Below are 25,798 nucleotides of genomic sequence, written 5' to 3'. Positions count from 1 at the left end.
ATATTTCTATCGTTTACATAAAAAAAAAGTAGATAAAACTAATTTTTTCAATAATATTATATTATTCCAAATTATTTAATATTACTTTAATACATTTTTTTTTTTTTACGCGCGTTGCTAATTACTTTCAGAACTATGATTAAAGTTAATTTTTTTCCTTCGAACAGCCGTAGTAAAAATTATATTCCGTATTAATCAGAGACAGGGAATCGGGCAAGTTAAGCGGATCTGAAATTCGAGACAAATGTGTTCGGGAGGGTCGCTAAAGAAACTAGATCCCGAGTGTCATTGTGCCGTTTGATTGTTTCCACCGACGTTGAAAGAGAGTTCTTTCGGGTTCTTTCTGGGTGGATTCACGCGATGACCCGCGGCGTTCTCGCTCACGGGGCTCAACCGGCCGCGGAAAATCGATGAAAAGCGTAAAGCGCGACGTTGACTACCGTGTCGTCGCTGGATGGCCCGTCGCGGGCAAACTTCTTCCCGAAAAGCCATAAATAAAGGCGCCGGTATTCATGCAGCGTACAAACCGAGTTTATGGCAGGACACAGGGCTCGCTTGGCCTCGCCTCGCTTCGCCTCGCTCGGCGGAATATATATAGCGAGGTAACTCTCACGGCTTATTTACCCGCTGCTCCTCGTCTCGCTCTCGTTCCTCGTTCTCTTTTGCTTTGCGCCCCGGGCACACCGGTGTATCCTCGTTCTGCCTTTTATCGCGACACCGAAAGTCAGAAACGCCAGCGAGCTTACTGCCGCCCTTACTGTTCGTCACGCCATTGCCGCCCGCGCGCGAACAGACCGTCGCTATTTGTGTAAGGAAAAAAAAAAATAGTCTTTAGCACTTAGCGCTTTTTAATTTTTAAATTTGCTGGGAGTAACTCGAAATAAGAGATTATGTATTTTTTTTTTCTCTTTTTTTTTTTTTATTAATAATCGCCATGCATAAACATCGCGTTAGATTACTTTTCTCTCGCTGGTGTACACCTACGTACCGTAGCCGCGAAATTATTTTGAAACAGCTGTACCGCGAAAAGTACACCGGTGCATAATGCGGTTGAAATTAGTCCTGTCGCAGCTTACTTTCGTGAAATAAACAACTACTTTTTAAAATATTAACTGGTCTTACACGGAGGACGAATTCTAATTAGGTAGTGAACATTAGATTTCTTTTTTTTTTTTTTTTTCATTATATTAAAAATATGTATATTGTGCTCGACTCGCAAGCAGGCACTTTTAATCATATAAAACGTGCAGAATCATTTGCTGCGACTTTGTTCGTCGAAATATCAGCGGCGAAATAATGATTTTGAAAAGTTGTAAAGCTTCGTTCGATTGGAGATAGATTTCGATTGCGCAGCGACACGATATTACAATCGCGAAAAGGGAATTCCAGAGCGGAACGTTTTATCTACGCCTGAAATAACGTCTTGGCTCGAGTCCATTTTCCAATGTCGAATGAACGGATATGTATTGCAAATACAAATGTAAATGAGCATAAATTTCGTAAGGGATTTATTTCATCGCCCGTCCACGGCGTTATTTTTCACGTCCCGAAAAATGTCTGGCGGCATACGCTCTGCAAGGAAAATCGCTTCTTCATGTCAAAACGCACGCAACGTAAAACGTAAGATTATGACGCGTACTATTACGCGCGATGTATGCGTCGGGGGGCAGGATATATTCCGCCTTTTTCTGAGAATACACGTTTATTTCTTCACTCCCCTGTGAAACCACCGTCGGATATAGCCTCAATGCAGCGGCCGCACAATGGCTTTTATTTGTCTGTAAAATTCATCATAAAAGTAGATGACTTCATTCGTTTAAGATAATAATATATTTTGATATCCGAAGACACGTGATATAACTTTACGCGAGAAACGCACAGATATAGTTTTATCGCTATTGATTTCAAACGTACAATAATCGGCGTTTCAATTTTTATTTAATTACAAACTATTTTACAAGTTTCTCTTAATTTCAATTTTATTCTGTAATATTCATAATTGCAACATGTTTAAAAAAAGAAAAATTACTCGAAAAATAATTAAAAAGTTACTAAATATTTATACATATACATATAATCATGCTCCGTGTTTTAAAGTAGACGTATGAATTTTCTCGTTGGAAATTGCTGAAATTGTGATTTTACTTTTGTAATAATTCTACGGTGTACATCATCCGTGATTTTCGTCTTAAAATTTGGCTTTTCCGTAAATCCAATGAAACTCAAACTTGACAGCGGAGAGCATGTCCGCTTGTTGCAGTAGGTAGGTGCGCGGTTAAATCATGAAACAGCCGCTCTATATGCAAAGATGATATACGCAGCCTTTGCACGTCTGCGAATCACGTTCAGAAACGGACTGAGATTTGATCTGCGCGACTATTTGAGTACGATGATCTCAAGCGCAAGGGTAAAGCTCAAAATTGTGAGATTTACTCGCCGTCGGCGACCACATATAACGACGAAATTTTGCGGAATCGCGCTCCTCCGGCTACAGGATCCAGCAACCTCGTGGTTTCGCGTGAATGAACCTCAAGGCGCGTCGGTGCCTTTGGCGGAGTGCGAACGACAGAGATCCGCGGAGACGAGGACAACGCCGTTCCCACAAATCTCGAGAGTCTTTGCGGTTTTAATACGCGATCGTGAGAAATTGGTCTTGGAAATTTTACGAATTTTACGGACGACCTAGTTTTTCGGATGATTTAAATTCCGGGAGAAGTTGGAACTACATAAAAGGATCGTTTCTTTCGCTATAAAAGTGTGATAACTCGTAATATCGCCTACTTTAACGTTGACTATTTTGCCAAATTATAATACTTGATTAGTGAATTAAAGACAAATAATTTTTGACCCGTTAGAAAAATATTTGTACTATTTACATATTATAGATATTCTTTTACATATGTATATTTATTTATATTTGTTAAGGGTTAGAAAATTGAGGTTGTTTATGCATTTTCTTAATAAGCATGTTGCAAATAGAGAATATAATAATGATATTAATATTTATATTAATACCGAATATATGTATAATGAGAGCTAATAAACAAACAAATATGTGGACAAACAGTTAAATGTGGACAGCCAAAAGGCACAAATAATTTTAACACAATAACAGACCGGGTCACTAGATCATTGGTTTGATATATGTTATTAATTAATTAATACTTGTGTTACAATCAACAATATATTAATAACTTTCCAAAATATAATATTTATCAAGACACAGCGTCATGAGAATATTTTAAATCAAATAATAAAAACTATGAGAAATTCTAAAAGATATCTGAAAGATAATATTAAAAAAAAAAAATTTTGTTATAAATTCCTTTTCCGTGGAGTAAAAAATCTTTATAATATAATTCTTTTATATTTAAATTCCTTTTAAAAGAAGCCCTCTTTACAGATGTGCAAAGTCGCACATTTTCAATTCGAATCTTATGAGGAAAAGAGCATTGTCTTTATATAAACGTATGCAAAGTTGCGCATTTGAGATTTAATCTAACATAAGCAGAAAGGAAGGGAGTACTTTCGAAAATTGAAGAAAATGAAGGAAAGTCTTAAAAGAAAGTGAGGCACGATTTGTCCCGTCTTTACTGCCCGGCATTTCGATACCGCGGAAAAGTTTAACCGCGCGAGTGCGCCCGTGCCGCGGGGAGAGAGCTTGAAATATATTTTTTTTTCCCTCCCCGGCGGGAAGAACGAGGTAAGGGAGCGAAAAGATCGTCCGACGGCCGGGGCGAAACCCGCGCTGCGCGCCGGTGGGTCCAGTAATCGTGATATAACCGTTCCTAAATGCTGAGTTAATGATCAAATCCGCGAGGGAAAGTTCTCAGACGCGGAACGAGGTCCGGGTAGGGTGGGCAAGACGGTGACGGTAAGACGGCGCGGGATTAAATTCGCGCGCAGTTTGTAATTTGCACGCGGTACGGTACGCCTTTACCCCTCCCCGTGCTCCCATCTCCACTTGTGGAGATTAAAATGCAAATCCGAACTTGAAATCGCGGAATAAATTTGAGATATGATTGTCGCAAATGCCGTCGGGACACGGCTCGTTTACTTACAGAGTCTCCAGGTTCACGATCCTGTAATGGGCCAGGTACGTGTGGCGATACAGCTGCAACAGAAACGAAAGCGATATTTTATTTGATTTGCCAAAACCAATCGATTGGAAATAGTAAAGGGTGGGCGGATAAAGTTGTTTCAAGCAGTATTCAATTTTTCGTCGTCTAAATCTAACCCTCGAGGCAAATTATATTCAATTTCCTACCCGTAATTTTCATGAGCGACATGTTACTATAATATAATACTTCGTTTATTCTATTTTTTTTTTTTTGCTTTATTTTTATTAGACAATTTATTCTTTGTTAGTATTCGAGCATTCCTGACAGATTTTCGCCGTTCTTTTGTCTATATAAAAGGCCAAGTTTTCAGGCCTTTAAATTTATTCTTTCCGCTACGATGATTGATTTTAGGGACACCGTACGTTTCCGATAAACCGATAGAGCGGGAGATCGATCAAACGTTCACGGGGGCAATGACATTCAAGTGATGGAAATTTCTGCTTCTGAATCCGCGGCGTTAAAAATATCCGCTTCCGTGCAAGGCATTTGAGTGTGGCCGAGAATACGGGTGACATAAAATACGATAACATGCCACCCGGATTCTATTTCGTTACCGCATTTTGCCCTGGGTTTCTCCGACGGTTTCTAGGGCCGTGTGTTGGTTGCCATAAAAACCTCTCGCTCGTGTTACCCGCGTCATTCACGTGGCACGGATAGAGCGGCAAAAATATAATAAAGTCAGCGTTGATAAAAATACGTCCCGAGCTTGTACTTTTCGCACGCGTATACGAGATTAGCATACGGGATAAACCTGACAAACGTGGCGTGACGTGCAAAATAAATGAACACACGGCAAAATTAGAATAGACGCCGACTGAGCACAACGTAATTATAATAAGACGAATCATTAATCCTTTGTTAATTAAAATATCAGCTTATATTTCCAATTTGGTTAAATCGTAGCGAAAGGAGCAGAAGTTCCGTAAACTTCAACAATGTTGTTTTAATCGAATATGATTCGATTAGACTTTTCGAGTTCGCGTAGGTTGCGTCGCGCACCTCGAAGTCGCCCGCTTCTTACCAAGTTGTTTAACCCGACCATATTTCACGGCCCTTTACTGTTTTCCGTGCATACCTTTTGCCACTAATAATAATCGTAGTAATAAAAGCAATAAACGGCTAATCGTGCGTCCGAAAGTTTAAACAGCGAGTAGTGAAACCAATATCAACGTGCCTGCGAATTCGCCGTCGGGGACTCTAAACCACGCTTAGAAGTTTAATGGTCAAACTTTGCGATCGTGTGGTGAATCGTGACTCAGGAAAGTTCCCGGAGAAAGTGCGTTCTTTTTACTTGAGATATTAATTTTATCAACCGGTGGTTTCCCTCTTTTCTTCTCTCTCTCCCTCTCTCTCTTTTCTTCTCTTTTTTTTTTTTTTTTTTTTTTAATACGTTCGATAAAACAAAGAAACATCTTCGCGGTCGCAACAAATTAAATACCATCGATTAAATTTATATGACATCTTGAACGACCAAGAGAACCAGCTTTTACGACAATTTGCTATCTACAGCAGAAAACGCGACTTTCCTTGTACAAAGTGCATTTTTTACGAAACATTTCCGAGGCGCGATTAAAATAAAATCATTTATCGATTTATACTTATTACTAAGTACATTTACTTTCGGACGTAACGCCGCATCGGGCTAGCGAGAAGTCCAATATACAAAACGCCAATATCGCTGCACACATTAACGACGATTAGAAGTGTTGCTGTATATTAATTCGGCGAGGAACGAGTGTGCGCTTGTGGCTGGAAATGGTTCAGCGATATTCCCACGTGAACATTTCGGAACCCAGGGAGATCCGGCCGGATGATAGGAAGCGAAACCCGCCGGCCGTCGAACGAACCGGCCATCGACAGTACCCGGCGATACGGAAGGATTCATGGTGCTCGCCGCGCGCTATTTTGCCTCCATTAACTCTTTCGCGGCGCGCCTATAAATCATGGGCCGTCTGATAAGGGTCGTGCAACGCCATTTTCACGTGTTGCGGCCGCGTCCGCTATCGGCCGCGGGCTCGTTTCCATCGCATTATTCCCGCCTTCAACACTTCGCCGCAGCGTGCCGTTCTCTCCTCTCTTTCCCCCGCTGCCCTATTAACCCTCTCGCGCCCCGCTCTTCCTCAATTTCGATATTTCCAAGTACGAGTACGTGCATGCACCTTGTTCCTTCGTGCGCAATATGTGCGTCACATCGACACGTAACCCTTTCGAGTCGGATTTTTTATTTTTTACTGAACGCAATTTCTTTGATAATTCGTAATTAAATTAATAAATTTATACCGCATAGAATTGCGCGAGAAAACGGGGTTCGAAGACGGTCACAAAAACGATTAAAAAAATTTTGTGAGAATCGGACGAAATCAAAGTGACAAGAAATTAGGACTCGTCTAGGATGTACCGCCAACTTGTTGCTATATCGTGAAGATTGCGATCGAATAAAGGTCCATTCGTTCCCAAAGTTGCCCCTCGCTCTCGTCGAAGCGACAAATTATATATCACAGCGAGAGTCTGTACGAGAATTAAGAAAATTTTTAATAATTTTCAAGTAATGAATTGTTATTTGAAATGGCAAAATTTTTTCGGGTAATCACCGTAATCGTTAAAAGACTTATTCCGATTAATCAACGGAAATTATACAAGCACCGCATTATTTCGAAAAATTTCTTTTTAACTTTAGACTTCCCTCGCATATCCCAAATTATATTCACCACGTTGCAGAGCCGCTGCGTCAGTATTTTTTATAACACATCGTTTGTATGCCGGCAAATTAAGCTGCGCGATAGGAAAATGAAAAATGAATCACGCGATGAAAATCGTGTTAGAAATTAATTAATCAAAGTTCGCGTTATGAATCGAAAAGTGACGAGCGACCTCCCGCCGTTATTGTTGACGCGATTGAAACGTAGGGTGGTATAGACAGGTGCCTGATATATACATATACATATATTTTTTTTTTTTTCTTTTTCCTCAACCAAATTTTGCAATAAACTTTCGGGGGAATTTGAGTTCGTTGCGCGACACCGCGAGCCAAATAAGTTCTATCAAATAATCCTGACAATATAAAATTGTATAAATACCACACGAGAGCGCGCGATATGTCGATAGTCTGCATGCGAAAATCCTTTACGTAAGCTCATATAATCTATCGATATATATATTTTTTTTTCCTTCCGGCTCATACATACATCGCGTCATAAATATGCACGGAGGCGGAGTCGCGGAATAATAAAAATTTACAATTCAAACAGTTGACTGATTTTACCGCTTTTGTCTCGTACCGTGGAATTGTTAAAGCTAAGTTCGCGGGAGAAAGAGCAGTATATTGATTTTATGTATTATTATTTGCGATCTCGTTCTTTATCCCCTTCGCTTTCCGCGTTCGCCCTTTAATTAAAGCCGTCGGGATCGGTTGTACGATTGCGGAGAAGTAACGTTATTTAACGTCCTTCGGGTTTCAGCTGCTGATGCGTTTCCTAAGTGGTGTAGCGAGAGAAAGTTTCGAAGTATCCAGCCGGAGTCGCGGTGGAAAACTGAAGACGTTCGCGCGCCGTTCGCCGGATTATTTCATTTTCCGCGGCCGGCTCTCGGACTTGTAACGTTACATAAAATTGAGAGCGCCGCCATTTCGCGAATGTACGGCACCGGCGGGAATACGAGCAGCGGAAAGAGTTTGAAGCAGGATTTAATGTTTCTTGCACGGGTTACAGGAGTTTTCTCGCGCGCGCGGAAGTAATTCCTAACGCGGAATTAATTTCTGCAGCGCCGCGGGACATGGCGCGCTGCTTCACGGCGGCTTCGCTTCGATTCGCGCGGTTTAAGCATGGATAGGCAGGAATAGCTGTGAGAACAGCGGCATTGTTTGCGCGGATACGTGCGAACACGCATGGGCGAGCGAGCGATCTCCGCGGAGAAGTTTATTTTGCACACCGCTGACCAGACAGCTTTTCATAACTCCACTTCCTTGCGAAAAGGGAGGAGCGAGGGAGAAAAAAAAAAGACTTGCCGCCCGTGCGTAATTTTGTGCAGAAAAATTTCTGATAATTTATGCGGCTTCTTCACGCGGCTTAGATTCGTTTCTGATGCACTTTCGACTGAGGGTTTTATTTGTCAGGATGTAAAGAAAATTAATTGTTAAATTTGATCTGGAGCTACGTGACTTCCTTTAAGAACATTTCAGTAATTTGATAACAGCGAGGGTATTTAGTTAATTAATCAATTAAGAACGTTGATACTAGATTCTTGATGCATTCAGGTATAAATTTGACCTATAAATTATTATTACTGCTAATAGTACCGTAATAATATTAAGACAAACGTGGCGTGCGGCTCGTTTGACGGTCTACAGTTAAGCAGCTTTGATCGTAATTTGTGTTAGAATGAGTGGCCATCTGGAAACGTCGAGTTTCCTACTGATAGCGATACTAGTACCTTCCGCCGCGTTTCACCATTTTGCGTAACAAAATTATACTCGATGAATAATGGTCGATGCCACCTAGTTTAACGAATAACTAGCGACGAGTAGTTAAATTTTATAATGCCAAGCGTTAAATTCGTGTCAGTACATTGATTACGCTTATACTATGGTAATGCAGATATTAAAAAAAATTAAAAAAAATATATATATACGAGCATAGTAAAATACTTGAGAGAAATTTTTGCGTCACTCTCTCTTCTAGTGCATGCGGCAATATTTGATAAATTATTTATTCAATGAATAAAAGAACGGGACGTTGCGGTAGCCGTCGCTCGCAAAAACGGCTCGCGCGGATGTCAATAGCGTATGTAAAAATATCATGTAAATTCGACGAGCGCATCCGGACGCGTTCGCGCTTCGGTAATGCACCTTACGATTGTTGTTGCTGGTTGCGCGCGGCTTTTTCCACCCGCGCACTTAATTTCCCAGAGGCGAACCGCCAGCGTTCGATTTTCGGTTAGCTGGCCGCGGTCCAATACGAGTGGCCATCCGTCGGCCATATCTTGAAAACACAAAATCGCTAATGTCACTAAAAACTAAAAGCGTCGCTCCACGAAGTGGTCGATTAAACGGACGGATGCTAATTAGGAAACTTTTGCACGTAACGAGGAGGCCATTGTACAGCGCCCGTCAGTGGTTGCGCCGCAATTAATTTTTTTCAAATAATCCACCCAAGTTAATTTCCCAAAAGAATAAAAACGTATGTTAACTTTCTCGATTTTAATGTAGTTTAGTAGACGGGGTTGGACCGTATATACGGCCGATCCCGCGTGAAAAAGCTTAAATTTTAATACTCTGAAGAACTTCTAGCATTGAACCTCGCCCAGCCGTTTTCTACGAGTAATTTCGTTGAAATGTAGAGCGTTTAAGTTATTTTATAATAAATATTACACATAAAATGTTTTAAAAATTTGAAATTTTTTTCCGGATTATTGTTCAGCGCGTATTAACGTGGCTCGTGAATCAAGCAAGTTGTTGGCGATAAAAGATGCTTGAAATTTAAATTGTACTTATACATAATCCCTTTATTTTTTTTTTTTTTTAATTACAATAACGTTATTTTCGTATTAAGGGTTTAACTTTCTTAGTTCTCGCGAATTTTCACGAATTGTTATATAAAAATTGTGAAAACTGCGCTGCGCGCGTGTGTGATCGCAGCGAAATGATTTTAGATTTTCACCGCGGCGCCGGGAGTTCAGATTGCAATCTCAAGCGAATATTTATGCCCGCTATTTCTCCTCAAATAACTCCGTCCGTCGTAGAGAACCGGGAGCGAATGAAGCACTCTTGCGATACAGATGTGGGGTCACGTTTCGATTTTCACCCCGGTGATTCGCCTTATCCGAAAACGAGCGATTTATTCGGAAGAGTCTCTTCGTCGACCTTCCTCCTTTATGTGAATCGATTGCCGAATCGAACTTGTTCGCGCAAAACGTACATTTCGTTCCGTTAAACCTGGTCACGCACCGAATCAGATCAGCCTTAGAATCAGATATCGTATCATCGCTGTAGCAATTGAACCGGCAATAATTAATAAATTATTAACAAAAAGAGAAGCTTCCAAGAACGTCGTGTCGGACGTTGATCTGTCGATTTACTGATTTTTAGCAAATTAAAGTACAAATAAAAAAAAAATTATAAAATAGATTTATCACGCTGCTATCGCAATTTTTTTTTTTTTTACCGTTAATTCTGGATCGATCTGCGTTCTTCGAGGTAACGTAAAGAAAAAGTCAAATTTCGAAAACTTCAATAAGAATAATTTATGCGCATTTCCCGCACGTCATTCAGTTACTATAGCCGCGGGATTAGCGCAATTTACATAAATCGTCGACAAATGAAATAATTCATTGCCGGCTGTGCGCGGACTTCGAGCTCGATGGACGAATTAATTAATTACGCGCGACAGTCATTAAGGAATAAAAATCGCCGGCATGATTTATGTTTTACGAGATAACGCGCATAAAATATAAAACTTGGAATTAAACGCGTGATGCAATCGCGGCTTTAAGTCCGAAACTTCCTAAAACCCCATATTTGATATCGGAAAAAGTCTCGAGCGCGCGCTATATTATCATAGCGCATAAAACTTGGTAATCCCACGATAGAATCTCAGTTCGTTTCATATTAATGTAACACCTTATTATTTTACCGAATTAAAGTAATTTAAAAAAAAATTTTAACGGTAGAGTGACTAAAATTTTATTTCGTTCTAAATAGAAATCCGACGAGTTGTAAGCGCGGCGATTTCAACAACGAAACTATACCTACAAATAATTTTGATAATGTACAACGCGGCAGTTTTATCGATTTCACGTTCAAGCTTTTTCTTCAAAGCTTCAGATTAAAGATTGCAGCACTCGAACTGGGGATCGTTAACGCTCTTTTAATGGACACCGTTTCGTTTCTTAATACCGGCGCTGATGTTTATCCCTCTCTAGGGTTGCATTACGTTAACGTGCTAAATGGTGCATTGCATTAGGAGAAGGGGAAGAGGGACAGGAATGCGCGATTTGAATCGCGAAAACGATCAACACCTTACTCGGGCGATCACGTTTCGATTTAGCCTACGAGATCCGAGGAAACACGCGAATGTGCCGCGCGAGAGACGACAGTACGCGCAGGTTCCCCGGTTGATCGAGATCGACTTCATCTACTGCGACTCGCTGCAGAGAGTACCGAATAGCGTTCTCGCGGCAACGGGGAAAATCTCAACGTTCGCCTTTATCGGTGCGGAAAAGCGGTTCCTTCGCGGACGAGCAGGCACGGCGAGGGCGTAAGAAAGTCGATGCGAAAGCTCGCTCTCGCCTCGATTCCGCTGAGATGCACATTACGGGCAGTGGATACCGGGGCACGTATCAACGTTCTAAGTAGTTGGCGATAAGCGCAGAGCCAGCCCTTTTTCAGCTTATTATTAACCGCGGTGGTTATTTCTATCGATCCCACGAAAAGTTATATTAGCACCAAAAGCTTTTATAAAAACTATAGTAGAGCTAACCCGAGTAGAAATTCATCTATTCTGATTTTTGCAGCTAGTGGTTAGATCGCGCAGATTAGATACATTCCTTAGCTACCGTCCAGCCGTTATTGTATATAAGGAGTAAAAAAGTAAAACATAATTTAAAAAAAAATCTGTCTAGCAGTAGAGACAAGAATTAATTAGTTAATTAATGAGCTAAAAAAAACTAGATATCTAAAACGTTTTTCACCTCGTGCTGGTCTGCTACGCGTACCGATCTATGTCAACACGCGCTCGACTATCGCGGTCGCTGACCTCCGGGCCCGCCGCGCGCCGGCTAGCCGCGGTCAGCTGTGAGCACGTGCGTATGTTTATCTCAGCCGGTAGTCATTTTACGCGCGGCGCGGTCCACGTGGTGGAGGGCCGCGCGAGCGGCGCGCCCGGAGGTCAGCGGCCGCGACAGTCGAGCGCGCGTTAACATAGGTCAATACGCGCAGTGAACTAGTACGCGCTGAAAAACGTTTAGATATTTCTAACGAATAAAAGATGCTTCACACAGAAACTAATTTGCGTTATAAAAAAAATTATAATGTATATAAATATCAATACGAAATCAATTTTATGCGTCAAAAATTTTGCAATTCATAAAGACAGTTTTCTACAATTGAAGCAAGATTCCTAATATATGTATTTCTGTAACGCCAGCTATCACGATAGATATGTTGCAGTGTGCAGCGATCCGCGGTTTTGTGCGACGGAGCGGAAAACACTGTTGGGGAATGTGGCTAAAATTATCATTTAATCAGTTTGCCATGCAGTTAAAGCAGTTAAGATCTCCGCAAAAGATCCTCACACATAACCGTACTACATAGTTTCCGAATCAAATTAAATTTCATGCCCACGTCATATATATATTCTCTCAATGGTGCGGCCATTTATTATGAAAACAGTAATTTGTTGAAACAAGGACTTAATTATAATTTTATATTCGCGATATTATTTAAAATGTTTTACAAAATGAAAGAGTCGGTGTTTTAAATCCGGCGTTTGTACGTAACCAAATTGTTAACGAACGTTTAATGAAAAGTTGGATGGAATAAATAATCGCCGGCGATTGTTCGTCTACATTATATTAATTACACTGCATCGAAGCAATTAATGAAGTTGAAACTAAAAAGTAGGTCGAATTTAACGCTTCGAAATAATGGAAAAATTTTTTAATTTATTTTACGTATATAAATCGACATTTCCAGCGCTCAGGGTTTCGTTACTCTTTTACGCGCGTGCAGCTTTACGCGTGACGGACAAAGTTAAATTTCACTGCCGCGAACAGAAAGCTTTAGATGCGTGAAATTAGGAAGGAATAATTTTCTTATGGCATTAATTCTCTCTCATCGATTAAATGTACCACTTTTGAACGTTGCTTCATTCATCAAATCAGACAACAGCGTAGCAATTTACGACGCGTCCTTGTGCAGGCTAATTAACAAGGAATCCCTTTTTTTTTTCGTTTATACCGAAAGAATGGAACCAGAGTGCATCATAATCACTCGGAAAATCTTGCTCGGTTTTATAAACACACGGCCAACGCGGGCGAACGGACCGTCGCACTGCAGCGATGCCTGCAAGCGTTACATTAAGAATTAATTCTAATGCACTGCTCGTGGTGGCCACCATCGCGTGGCCTGCACCGAGGATACATGAGAACGTGCGGATGCTCTGGTACCGAGGGCACTTACAGTCCAATGCGATTTCCTGCGACTATCGGAAATTTCAACCGCGGACACGCCACACCGCTGCGACACACTGCCAAAGCTACATAATGTAAATCAAGAAGCACTCGATGCACATGCACCGATTGCGTTTCAATCGACACACACAGGTCCTTTATTGGCTAATATCCCCGAGCGTTATCGGTTAAACGCATCCCTCCGTAATCACAATTTTTTTTTTTTTCTGATTTACAAATGCACGCGCGGCTTTACGGACGACGTTGTAATTCGCCGATAACGAATCCGAACGGTAATCTTGCAAAACTGGTTGACGAGCGGTTTTAACAAGCACATAAATGTGCCTCTTGAAATCACAAGTTAACGAGCGCTATACGTTTTTCAAAATTTAAAGGAATTCGTGTACAACGGAAGCTTTCCCGATAGTATGCTCTACTTTTTATTTAAAAGATCGATAATATACATATATTCATTTTTCAAGGGAAGGAAAAAAAATGGAAAATTCTAATTTTGTTTTTAAGTCAAACGATAATCTTCATAATTATTATTATTATTAATTTTTTTTTACAAGTGTTAAAATACTATTTCGGTATGTTACAATTATCTTTTCTAATAAATAAAATAATACTGAGACGTCGCGATATGAAATATACAAATAAAGCGAAACCTAATAAAATAGTCTTTTCCATTTGCCTTTTTTCTTTTTTATAATGGGGCATGTTATTGTCTCCAAGCTCCGCAGTACCACTTTTTTTTTTATAAATGCATTCTTCAGAGAAGGGTGTTATATAAAGGGTGTTTTTATACACGCCTTCTTTACCACGGTGTATAAAAGATTCTTTTTATTATTTTTTTTTTTTTATAATCGCCTGCCGCAGCTAGATGTTTTCAGTAAAAACGCGCGATTGTGCTATAAAATAAACGTAAACAGACAATGCGTTTTCAATATTAAATTTTTCGTGCTCGCCGGTGAAATGAACGATCGTGATTGATAATTGGTAGAAAAAATATTTTTATTTATTTGGAAGCTGACGTGATTCCGCCGTCGGAAAATATGAGTTTACCGTAAGAAATTTTAGATCGCCGCCGCTTCTCTAAAGGGTCTCCCTTTCGGTCAAAGCAAACTTGCTGCTTGTTCAGTAAAGCATTGATCCTAAAACCGTTGACGAAAAAAAAAATATAAAAAAAATAAAAAAATAAAATAAAATAAAAGCAATCTTTTATATATACGGCACATAAATGTGCTGCTGGATTTGCGACGAGATGCCTCTCTGAATCTCTCTCTGTGTGCATTTCCGGAGGTATGTACGCGAATAGGTACGTGTGCACGTTGCTGTATGTCCTTTCAGGAAGACTGGTAATATGTCAGCCGTATGAAGACTAGCGGGGTCATTTCCCGCTGGACGGAGATGCACTGAATGTAAAGACGAAGTAGATCAGAGCATCAAAGGACTACAGATTGTGCAACAGCTATCAAGCCGCTTAAAATACGTCTAGTTAATCCATTCGGTAAACACGCTAACAATGTTCGTTAATAGCGATTGCCTGATAGATATACATATTTAAGCTGAATTTAGGGTGAAGTAGGAAAATCGATGACTCCGTTAATATACTTACATTACAGATAGTACGTCACTATGATTAGTTTAACTTTTAATAGCTTAAACGTTTACTTCTTTTTTTTTCTTTTTTTTACAGAGTAGCAATTATCTCCGATCCAAAAGAAATAGTTGTATCGATATTATATTAGTCGCGTATGACGGAAATATATCCAAAACGGAAATCGCACGTTTAATTATAATCCGAAGCATCAAAAGATTTTTCTGATTTCGAGCTCTGTAATTTAGAGTTTGATAATTAATACCGAACGTTATCTAATGGACTGTTGTCCGATTAACAGTTAGAGAATTACGCAATCGCGCTGCTTCAACTGTTATTACCATTGTTATCCTTTCCACTTTATAACTAACGAAGTATCTGTTCGACGATACAAATGTGTTGTTATGCATATTCTGAATTACCCCGGGCAATTAATTATCATAATCAGCTTCGGACGCCCTTCCGTGTTCGATTTTCTCTTTGTTGCATACAAATAACATCGTTACAACGCATATGCACAAACGTAAGTATCGTAATGATTGCACTAGTAACGCCGGATAATCGCGAAAAGACTTGACCCGTTCATTAAAACTGCACGTTATTAGATAAAAGCCTCGCAGAGATGTGATAATAATTAAATCGCGCGCTCATACTTCCAATCTGATTTCTGTTCGTAATTAAATAAAACACTCTCAAACAAAATTTATATTCTCCGTAAATGTATCTGCGAATTGGTGACGTCGCGATTAAAGTTCAGCACAAAGCGAAACGCTTCAAGTTCAACCGCGTAATAATAGATATTTTTTTAACACGGCCGTTGATTTATTTAGAATTGAAATTTCGCGCGATTCCTCAATGTAACTCGTTCGCGATAGCGTTTCGTAAATATAAAGTTTAAATGTGCCACGTAACTTGTATTCCGCATGGAAGCATACCAACTTCAAGACCTCATTTTCGCGAAACAGCATTTCCTGCTTGGTTAACGTTATCTCAAAGTGTCTGTTCCCTTTCTTGTTACAAGGTAGCATTTGTCCGAATAACCGTCCGAGAATATCTTCCTTGAATGTCCTATGGGACTTTTACATTGTTGAGTAGGATAGTTATGCTCCTCTGTTTTGAACAGCGGACTCTCTTTCACGTCTGTGGACTTATATTACGCCGCACACTTTAGCTATTGTTCGTTATGTTATTAAGATATATTAAAAATATTTTTAAGAAAATAAGCAAATAACTAAAAAAAAAAAAAAATTAAAGAAATTAAAATTAATGAATAATAAGAATAAAATAATAAGCGCAGTAATATTTTCTCGTTCTCCAAAAGCTACGTTTCGTTATTCGAATAATTTGCAGTAAAGGATGCATTTGATCCTGCTCGAAATAGAAGAAAAGAAGTTATTTGGAAGGAATTGCCTAAGAGACCCGACAGTTTGTTTCACGATCACTTTTTGCAGCTGAACTATTCCCAACGGGACGTGCAGTTTAAAAGAAGATTGTGCCCGTATTATAAAGCTGACGCTTACGCGCCATGGGACGATGGAACATGCAGCTTGCTGCAATCGCGCCGGCGGACGTGCCGAAATTCGTTGCAGCGTGATGGAATATATCAGGTAGATTGACCTCTCGCGCACGTGACGCATTGTGCCTACCGTCCCTAATCCTTTGACGTGCGTTAAGCCGTGAATTAATTTTTCGTAACGCCGTACCGTCGGGGCGCTTAACTTTGAACGCAGATGACTGGCAATTTTTCAAACGCTCGTCACACCTGGTGACGCCCGCACTGCTGATGGCTATATGTTCCGTCGGCACCAAAATTACGCGCCATTTTCGTCAGTTTTCAATCGACGAGTTAGCCGAGATTTTTTCGACAATCAATAAACGTAGCTGTATTTTTATATATATATATATAAATACCAATAGATTTTCTTACTTTTTATTTTGGGAGGGATTATTCTATGCTTTTCAACAAAATCGGTTTGGTGTGAAAAGAAAAAGAAATAAACGAGTAGCTTGATTATTTCAAATATCGAAGCAACGAACTCGACAAGTCTGGTCTTGGGAATAAAATAAACGCATGCTAAACGACTTTCTCCGCGCGCTATATCAACGTAACCCTAATCCTATTTACGAAGTAAAGTCTAAACAAATCCGGGGGACCAACCGAAGACATGGCCACCGAATATCCGGTGCAGCCGTGCGGTCCGTTTGCGTTTCGCGACTGGCGAGAATCTATGCTAGCTCACCGAGTACGTACAAATGGATGCAATAATAGCATCTGGCGAGAATGCCGTCGCCGTCGTTCTAAATTGCACCTTTTATGAGCCTCGCTTTACTTTATCCTCTCCCGTAATCGAATTCGATACACCCGCGGTATTCGGAACTCTTGTGTGAGCTTGAAAGAACATTATTGGATCGGGGAAACTCTTAATATATGAAATTTTAAGAAAGTACGCTGGTAAGCCAGCGACGCTGGAAAAGTCCGCAAGTGGTCCTAAGGTACGAGATAAAAATAAAAAAAAAAAAAAGTAAGACCTTCACTAAATACGTGGAGTGTCTCAAAATTAGATCGCCGAACTTGAAGTGATCTCGAAGCAAAGTATATTTGTTCTAAAAAGATTCGAATCTGAAACAATTTTCTTCTTCTTCTTTTTTTTTCGCATTTTTGAAACTAGAGATATTTTTACAATAATTTTCACGACGAGATTGTTCCTGTTGATTTTCCGCGGTTTGTAGGCGCGATAAAATTCTGGCCGCGTCAATGCATTCCCCCGACGTCTCGATGTTTTAATGGCCGTTATCGTGGCGAGGAGCAAAGCGAAGTTTATAGCTCGGCGAGATCAAGACTCGCGGTAACGGAATCCCTCTATCCGGTGCCATTACTGCCGTTCATTTATACGTGTCTCTATTTGTGCGGCTTCCCGCGGAACAGTATGATCCGCGGGCATTTAGACGCACACGCACTTCGCGCGTATAGGTGCGTGTTTGCAGTAACAAAGCTTCGCCAGTTGACGACAATAGCAGCACGCCGCGCGCCAGAATTTAGATACGTTAATGACATTGTTCGAATCCCGCGATGAACAATTCGACTGCGGCCAAGCATGGTCTTTGGAAATGCGGGTCGGTTTCGTTGCCGCTTTGAGTTAGACACGTTGTCGACGGGAAAATCCATCGTCGGAAGGTGATGTAGGAATCATCGACGCTGATGAAAGCTCGTTGTTAGATACGGTAATCATTGCAACGGTATCGGCCTAAGTTAGTGTTCGAACATTATCGAATGTGATACAATACAGAGAACAGCTCAGCCTTGCAAAGTGGAAATTATAAAATTTTTTTATTTAATATACATTTATATATATATATATTTTTTTTTTTCTAAATCATCCAGTTTATTTTTAAAAAAATTATTACACACGGCATATTTATTAAAATTAATTTTACAAGGACAATATTTGTCGCATTCCGCTCATCAAGTCAATGTCAATATTGAGCAATTGGTCTATCGTGTGTCTGTCGCGTAAACGGACATAATGGGTGCATACTCGCGACCGGATAATGAGTTATGGTCTCATTGAGAAGCACGGCAATGATCATTACGTCATCGGAATATTGATTTATATGGCTATATAATTGACAGCTAGAACTTTCGACTTCATTATAAAATTGTTTTAATCAATTTTTTTGTTCATAAACTTCAATCCGTCTATAAGTAAAAAAAAAAGTATAAAATCTAAAAGCAAATTGACAAACTCAATTTACTGCATTTAAATTTAATAATATTAAAATATATTTTTTCCAAGTCAGGCGAAACAAAATAATAGCTTTTCCTTCTCTCCGTAGAATTATAAAGACGATTAAATGACTCATTTCCGATTAACAGATCATATAACAACTAAAGACCGTAAACCTTTTTTTTCAATATAATACTTCATATCGTATTGTTTTCAATTCCGCATTTCTGCATGGTCAAGAAAACATGATCGAGTGTTTATATGTAACTGCGCTCGAGCGAACTTTATGAGCAAACAAGCGTGCTGATGAAATTCTGCAAAACATTGAACGCGAAAAGCATCGATTTGATGAGACAATCCTGCATCCATCAAAAATAACTGTATCGACTAGGCGACGGGAGGGAATAAGTCGTGATAAAAGCGAAGAGAAAGAGAGGTGAAAACGCGCGATCAGCTCGACGACGGTTTTAACAAGAGTGTCACTTATCGTTTGTGCATGCGGAACAAAGCATGAATTCTAGATCACGAATCGGCCTGAAAAGCGAAGCGACGAAATCGATACTGCTTTGAATCACGTTGATATTTTAATAGCCCATTATGATCTAAAATATCGCGCGCGACTTTTCGATCAAGATGGTTCCTCGGGAATTTCAACATGCACTCGCGCCCGTTCTTCATCGGCGAGGAAAACGCATCCAGAGGGTTCTCACCGTAATTGATCGACCGTCTATTTTCCGTTAAGAGTCATTATGCTCAGACCGATCTGACAACTCGCGCAGAACTTCAAAGATCGGCTAATTTCCATTAGCGGCTGTAATTAATTAACGACCGACGTCCGTGGCAAATTAATGCGCTTTTACTTATGACAATGAAACATTGATTTTGTCCTTCATTTAGAAGTACGGCGGCCGAGAAACGAAAAAGTCTAGATCGCTAATAGAATTCTGCTCAATGAGATACATAATTTTTTTTTTTTTTTTTTTTTTTTATATATACAGGCAATTATCGATAAAATAAATTTTGAACAAATTACTCAATTTCGCATCCTGAATTTTACATAAATGCTCCCTAAAATTATTATAATTGTAATGCATTATCATATAAATATAAAATTTAATAAAGTGGAAATTTCACTTGATAAAATATTGAAAGAGATACTACTTTTTAGCGAGCAAACCGAAAAAAAATTACATATAAAACTCAATGTTTGTAGTAAAATATAAAATTAGTTTATTTAAACTTTTCAAACAAATGTACATATATTGTAATATATGTATATTACATATATTGAATTACATCATGACTGAACTTGCACACTTCGTTATTACGTCAAAATAATATTTTTCATTTGTCTGTAATTTTAACCAATTATTTGACAATAGCGGTTATGTAGGGAAAAAAATCAATCGCAAGAATGATCGCGGGTATTCAGAAACAATCGTCCGGTCTCATACGCCAAATTGCCCATCTCGCGCGACGTCAACGTCAAAGTTTCATCCCTGTTAAATGTTAAAATAAAGTGCAACGATCGAATTGAATACGCGATGACAACCGCCGGGCATTAAATCTTCGTAAACGGACGCCACGCGCGAGAATGACGGTAACGGATATGAGGGAGTCGTATCGATGGCGATCACATAAACGCAAACATTTCGCTAAAATCGCCAATGGACCCAATCCCGGGCCCCCTTCCCCTCCTCTGTCGCATAGGAGTGCTCGATCTCGTTTACCGTCGACGCTCGATTAATGTTACGATCACGTGGAACACGTGTACGTAACTACTTGTACGCAGTTCTCGTCATTTATCGAAAAGCACCCGCTCTGTCGCATCGCAAATTCTTTACGATCCCAGCATAGTTTTATTTTCCCGTGTGATCTCGAGTGTGACGCGCAAGCCGGATTGTCCACTGAATAAAGTTCGATCAAATCCCCGGGTCTTCAAAAAGACACATATTGCGTGTATCAAAAAACAGCTGTTGGCTATTTTTTTTTTCGCCTCTCTTTCTCTCTCTTTTTGAGGCAGCCCAAATCATTTCAAAAACTGAATTTTTTCAGACTAATATTTACTTTTACGTTGACCTAAATATACAAAAAAAAAATAAAATAAAATAAAATAAAATAAAAATAAAAATAAATAATAATAATAAAGAAATATTTGGGGAGATATAAAAATAGCTTGAAATCATAACGTTTTTGATTTGTCAAGTTCACTTGATAGGGCAGTTTATTAAATTTTTTATAAAAAAAAATATATATATTAAAAACGCTTAACTGATACGAGCAATAATATCTGAATCAATATGTAAAGTAAGCTAGATAAAATAAAGCTCGCGAAATAGTATTTCGAATAGTAAATTGCAGTGGTCACGAATAGCGATATACCTACATTTCTGCAAGGCTGCGCGTGTAATACGACGAGGGCCGCGAGTTATGATTTGTAATCCAAGTAGGCCGCTAATGAGTAATGATTAAAATCATTGACAGGCTTCCCGTGGCATTTAGCGTCTTATCGTTAAATAACCGAGAGCGTCAGCCGGCTGGCGATGACGGAATCAAAGGTAGAATCGCAACCGCTGGGTATACGAAGCAGCGGGTATAAATTAGTCATAAAATTTCCGACAGCTGGTGCGTTGAATACGCGCGGTTTCCTGATCTATATATCCACTCTATTACTAGCAGTAGTTTCCCGCGGCGCGGCCCGGCCACGTCGCAGTAGCGAGAGTCCGTTATCGGTCATCCGGTAGCCGCGGTAATGGGCCGTCTGCGCCTCGACAGAAAGAGCTTTGGCATCCGATCATTCGCTACGATCGGGATATAAATGGTGGTGATTACGGCAGGATCTACAAGCCCGCTCGTGTAATGTGCCCTGTGGCATTTTCACGCATTATTCCGCTCAAACGTGATTCATATTACTTAACTAGCGGACTATTTGCAGCCTACATATCTCATTCGAATATAGTTCCTTTCACGCGTTTGTATCGAGTACACGAATTGTATTGATTAGCGAACTTCAAATAAATAAAGCAAGCATGTTAAAAAAAAAAATATATATATATATAAATGTATGTTATATATTTATGTATATTTTATATATGTATAAAGAACTAAAAAGATTAAAAATTTAATTCCACCAAATATATAATATAGCGTTTCGCGTATAAATAATATGTTATATACTTTTTCCATTTGCGGATTTTGCTCGTAATACGTCGTCCTGTAACTAACTCGTCATTGAGTTACGTTACATTAAAACTGATACATTTTTAATTAATTTCACCACAATTTTATCTTCCATTCGTATGTATTTATTGGTGGACGATATTTCGTGTATCTGTGCTTACCGCGCAAATGCGTTTTATAAATTATAGAGGTAAATCGTTTTCATAATATATATGTATGTATATCGTGAGAAACACTTAAATTACAATGCGGTAAAGATGTATTCTTCTCAGAATTAGTTATTAGCTTTCGTACGCCGCGCGATGAATTTTTTGTGCCTAAGACAACGAAACGGCTTAATAAGTCTGTCTTGAATTCTTAAAGGGATCTTTAGTGCAAAAGTGAATAGTTTTGTCAAAGGTTTTCTCTTTTACGTTATGAAAAGTGCACGTAAATTATGAATTTCTTTGAGAACGGAAATTTCCTCTGTCGAGCAAAGGGTATCAAAGCCCGAGGCATAATGGACACTTTGGTCCAGATATGCGGAGTATCTAAACGCCATCAAATGAAAGATACGTCCCAGATAAAATACACATGAATAATATATTAATTAATCTCTCAATTAGTCTTCTTTAAAATAAAAATAAATTAACAAAAGTAGTTAAGAAACGAAAATGTGCCACCGCGAGGAATGTAGGAAGGTTCGATTGAACAGGCCTGGGCGTCGAAATCACGGCACGCTCACGTCATCGGCAACTATGTCTAAGTATCGCCAGCATAAATTCCAAATTAGCCAGAGAACGTGGTATAAATCTCGGATTAGAGCAAATAGTCTAGGAACTCCGGAGACTCCGTCGAGGCGAACGAGAGTTAGCGAAAGAAAAATTCAATCGCGGAGCGCTCCTTGCGTTCCTTGGGCGCCGGCCAAGAGCGTCGCGACGCTGAAATTCGAGTAATTCATAATTCTAATCGCCTGACGTGGTAGATAAGGTATTTTTCCTTAACGTCGAATCGAGAAAACTTCAACGCCGTTGAACGCCGTCATTTAAGAAAAATTATCAGAAAGCATGTTCCAAAGATATTAAATAACCTATTAATTTAATAGTGAACCAGCAGTAATTGTGAATAATAAATTTTTCTTTTTCTTTTTTTTTTAAGTACCTAATTATGTTTTTACTTAAAGAACAAGATAGAAAAAAAATTTTCTTACGCTAACGATTATTATCCTGTTGAAACGCTAATGACACAAAAAGCGTGCCCGTAACATGTATTGTAGCTTACTGGTACCTAACTAAGGGTTCCCTTAATGGTACAAGAAACAGCAAACTGTTTTCGTAATATTCCTTTTGTGTCATCGACGGTCGGGGACTACGGGAGGTTCTTTATGTGGTCGTATATGAAGTTCGCAGAGATGCACCTGGTATCGTTATCTTAAAGCTAAAGCGTCGTAAAATATTCTTTCACGTCACAAACATCTCTTTCAAAATATTTTTCGTACAATAAAGAAAATAACAAAACGAAAACACGATCTCTGCGCAATCTTCTTACGTATAAAAAAAAAAAAAAAAAATGCTTAGGTATTTTTAAATGAAACAAATACATTATTTTTTAAAACGCTTTCGCCAAGCCTATTACGCGCCGTAAATAAGAATTAAAAAAATTTTCTCGTTATCGCAGTTTCGAAAATCAAATTTACTTTATGCTTCCTGCCAAAATTAGAACGTTTAATTTTTAATTAACATTTTATTTATGAAGCACCGTTAACAAATAGCCGTCTGTGATTTTTGCGATACAACGCGCGTCGCGAAATTTCCTTTCACCAGCGGGGGATATAAGATAATCCCACCGTATCCTCCTATTTTGTGTGTAGATACGCTGAACAATCGAAACAGCATATTTCGCCCGCGCGGGATAGACGATCGAGGAGAATCTATCCTAGATAATCCCCTCGATCGTGGTAGGTATAAATTTAACAGATTCGGCGAAAGCATTGCTTAATTAATGATCGATACACTGAACCGCGGCGGGATTATGTCTCTGGCGTTATAAAGTTGAGACGCAAGATACGCAGAGCTGTACGGAATCGGTTAGGATATCGGCTGCGTCGACAACGGTGGGTGTCGGTATCGACGTACACGATGGCACGTGCGGGCGGTTTTAAAAAAATTAATTGGATACGTCGGCGGAGCATGAAATGTGGAGTGGCACGGTCGGCTGCGGATATAATTTCCTCTCTCTAATTTAGAAGGATCCACATTTAATTTCGCAGACAGTAACCAACTGCAATACTTTTAACCGGTGGCCGAGCGAAGAGAGATGGCGCGGATAAAAGGGACTGTAGCGCCAATCAACGTCGCAAATAAATTGCTTCTAATATATTATCAGCGGGATCCCGGTAAAAGTGCGGCAAAAACAGACCGAATTTGTTTATTTAAATATCACCAAACAACCGCTTTAAATAAAAAATTATTTCGCATTTTCAAACACGTTAAATTATATTTTCGTATACGTTAAAATTGCTTTTCTGTCAAACGTAAAATAATAAGGATTGTAAATTACAAAATACGAGATTGTTTTAGACAAACGAACGAAATTCTTTTGTGAGCTGGTCTCGCGATATAAATTGTTACGGTACAAGGAAAAAAAAAAAGAAAAAGAAAATTAATGATATACGTTTTAATTCAGAATGATGAAAATTAAAATGGATTTGATGTAAAAGTTAATTCAAGTTATTCAGCCTTGCAAATTTTACGGATAAAAGAAAGTTTGTAAACGTTAATACGGTTACAAACTTCCTTTATTTTAGCAAAGAGACGAAAAAGGGAGTACCAGTGTAACTTTATATCTGCGTTACTTGAGACTACGTGCCGTGGTTCTCCTAAAATAATACGCGACATCCGCTTGCACGTAAGGCGTAATGCGTCTAATTTATAAAAATGGAGTCGACAGAAGATCGCGGGGGGGAAACTCCACGACATTAATAGTGCATAATTTCACAAAGTATTAGAGATATAGCTTGCGCCAGATGCCGCTCCTAATATCCAGAACGGCGGTAGCGCGCGGGGAAAAATTCATAAAATGAAATTTTTAACGAAGAAAGATATCAGTAGACGAAAAACTTTTAATTACTTCAAATGAAAAAGATCTCCATTGTGTTTCGCTTTACATTTTCTATTTCGGCGCGGCGGCGAGAGCTTAATCGATACGCCCCGGTAACGGTTTGTATTTCTATATTTCGAATTTCATCGGGAATTTGTATGAGACAGTTTACATAATTACGCAAAGAGTGATCCAATTAGATCAATTTAATTAGTTCACGCGTATCAATCATAATATCGCAAATTCAATTTGTAACAACTGATCAATTTCGATAAACGGAAGTAATTCAATTATTACAATTTTATTATTACTCAGTTGTCATAAATTATTATGGAATTATCGCCCATTAAAACGCGATAAGAAACTGTTATTTTGTTCTTTTTTTAATTTATCAGCAGTAAAATGCAATATCACGCGTTGAAATCGTATAATTAACAGTGGATAAAGATATTATAAGTACTTATGAAGTAACTAATAGCGGTGCCTCTTAAAAACAAATATTTTCAGCTCTGCTTCTATTTTAATATCTCTTGCTTTTAAGGTGCAAACTCCGGTATAACCCAAAATTCGTATTTTACGTTATTACAAATTCACTCTGGGGATAATAAAGTATAGAACGCACGACGGTTTCTTCCCAATTCTAAATCCATAAAAGATCTTATCCTAATTCACCGTACACGTGTTTAATCCACCGAGCTCCCGTGCACCGTGAGGGTATCGGATCAGTAAATGGAGTAAACCGGCGATTTCTCGAGGGGCGATTACCGCGCACGCCGGCGAATTGCGTGTAGTCCCTCTTCGGAGATCCAGATGGTCCGTCCGGAACATAACTCAGGATTTCATGCGCGCCGGTAACAGCGGCCACCGTTCGCGTAGGAGATGCATGGAGATCTGAACCGGGTTACGTGTACGCACACGCGTGCACGTTCGCG

The 25,798-nt window shown here is 39.3% G+C and overlaps 1 protein-coding gene across 9 annotated transcripts in view; it reads right to left on the bottom strand.

Annotated features, from left to right (window-relative positions):
* Nucleotides 1-25,798, bottom strand: part of LOC139113851 (venom dipeptidyl peptidase 4) — a 248,684-nt gene that overhangs the window by 42,432 nt on the left and 180,454 nt on the right. For all 9 annotated transcript variants that reach the window (XM_070675285.1, XM_070675287.1, XM_070675281.1 and 6 more), the window contains one exon: nt 4,062-4,114. In XM_070675285.1, the coding sequence (XP_070531386.1) occupies nt 4,062-4,114 (53 nt within the window). The remainder of the gene's footprint in view (nt 1-4,061; nt 4,115-25,798) is intronic.

Source organism: Cardiocondyla obscurior, linkage group LG03 (assembly GCF_019399895.1).
Source record: "Cardiocondyla obscurior isolate alpha-2009 linkage group LG03, Cobs3.1, whole genome shotgun sequence".
NCBI classification, from domain to species: Eukaryota; Metazoa; Arthropoda; class Insecta; order Hymenoptera; family Formicidae; genus Cardiocondyla; species Cardiocondyla obscurior.
Note: the sequence above shows the minus strand (reverse complement) of the source record. Positions and strands in the feature narration are given on the sequence as shown.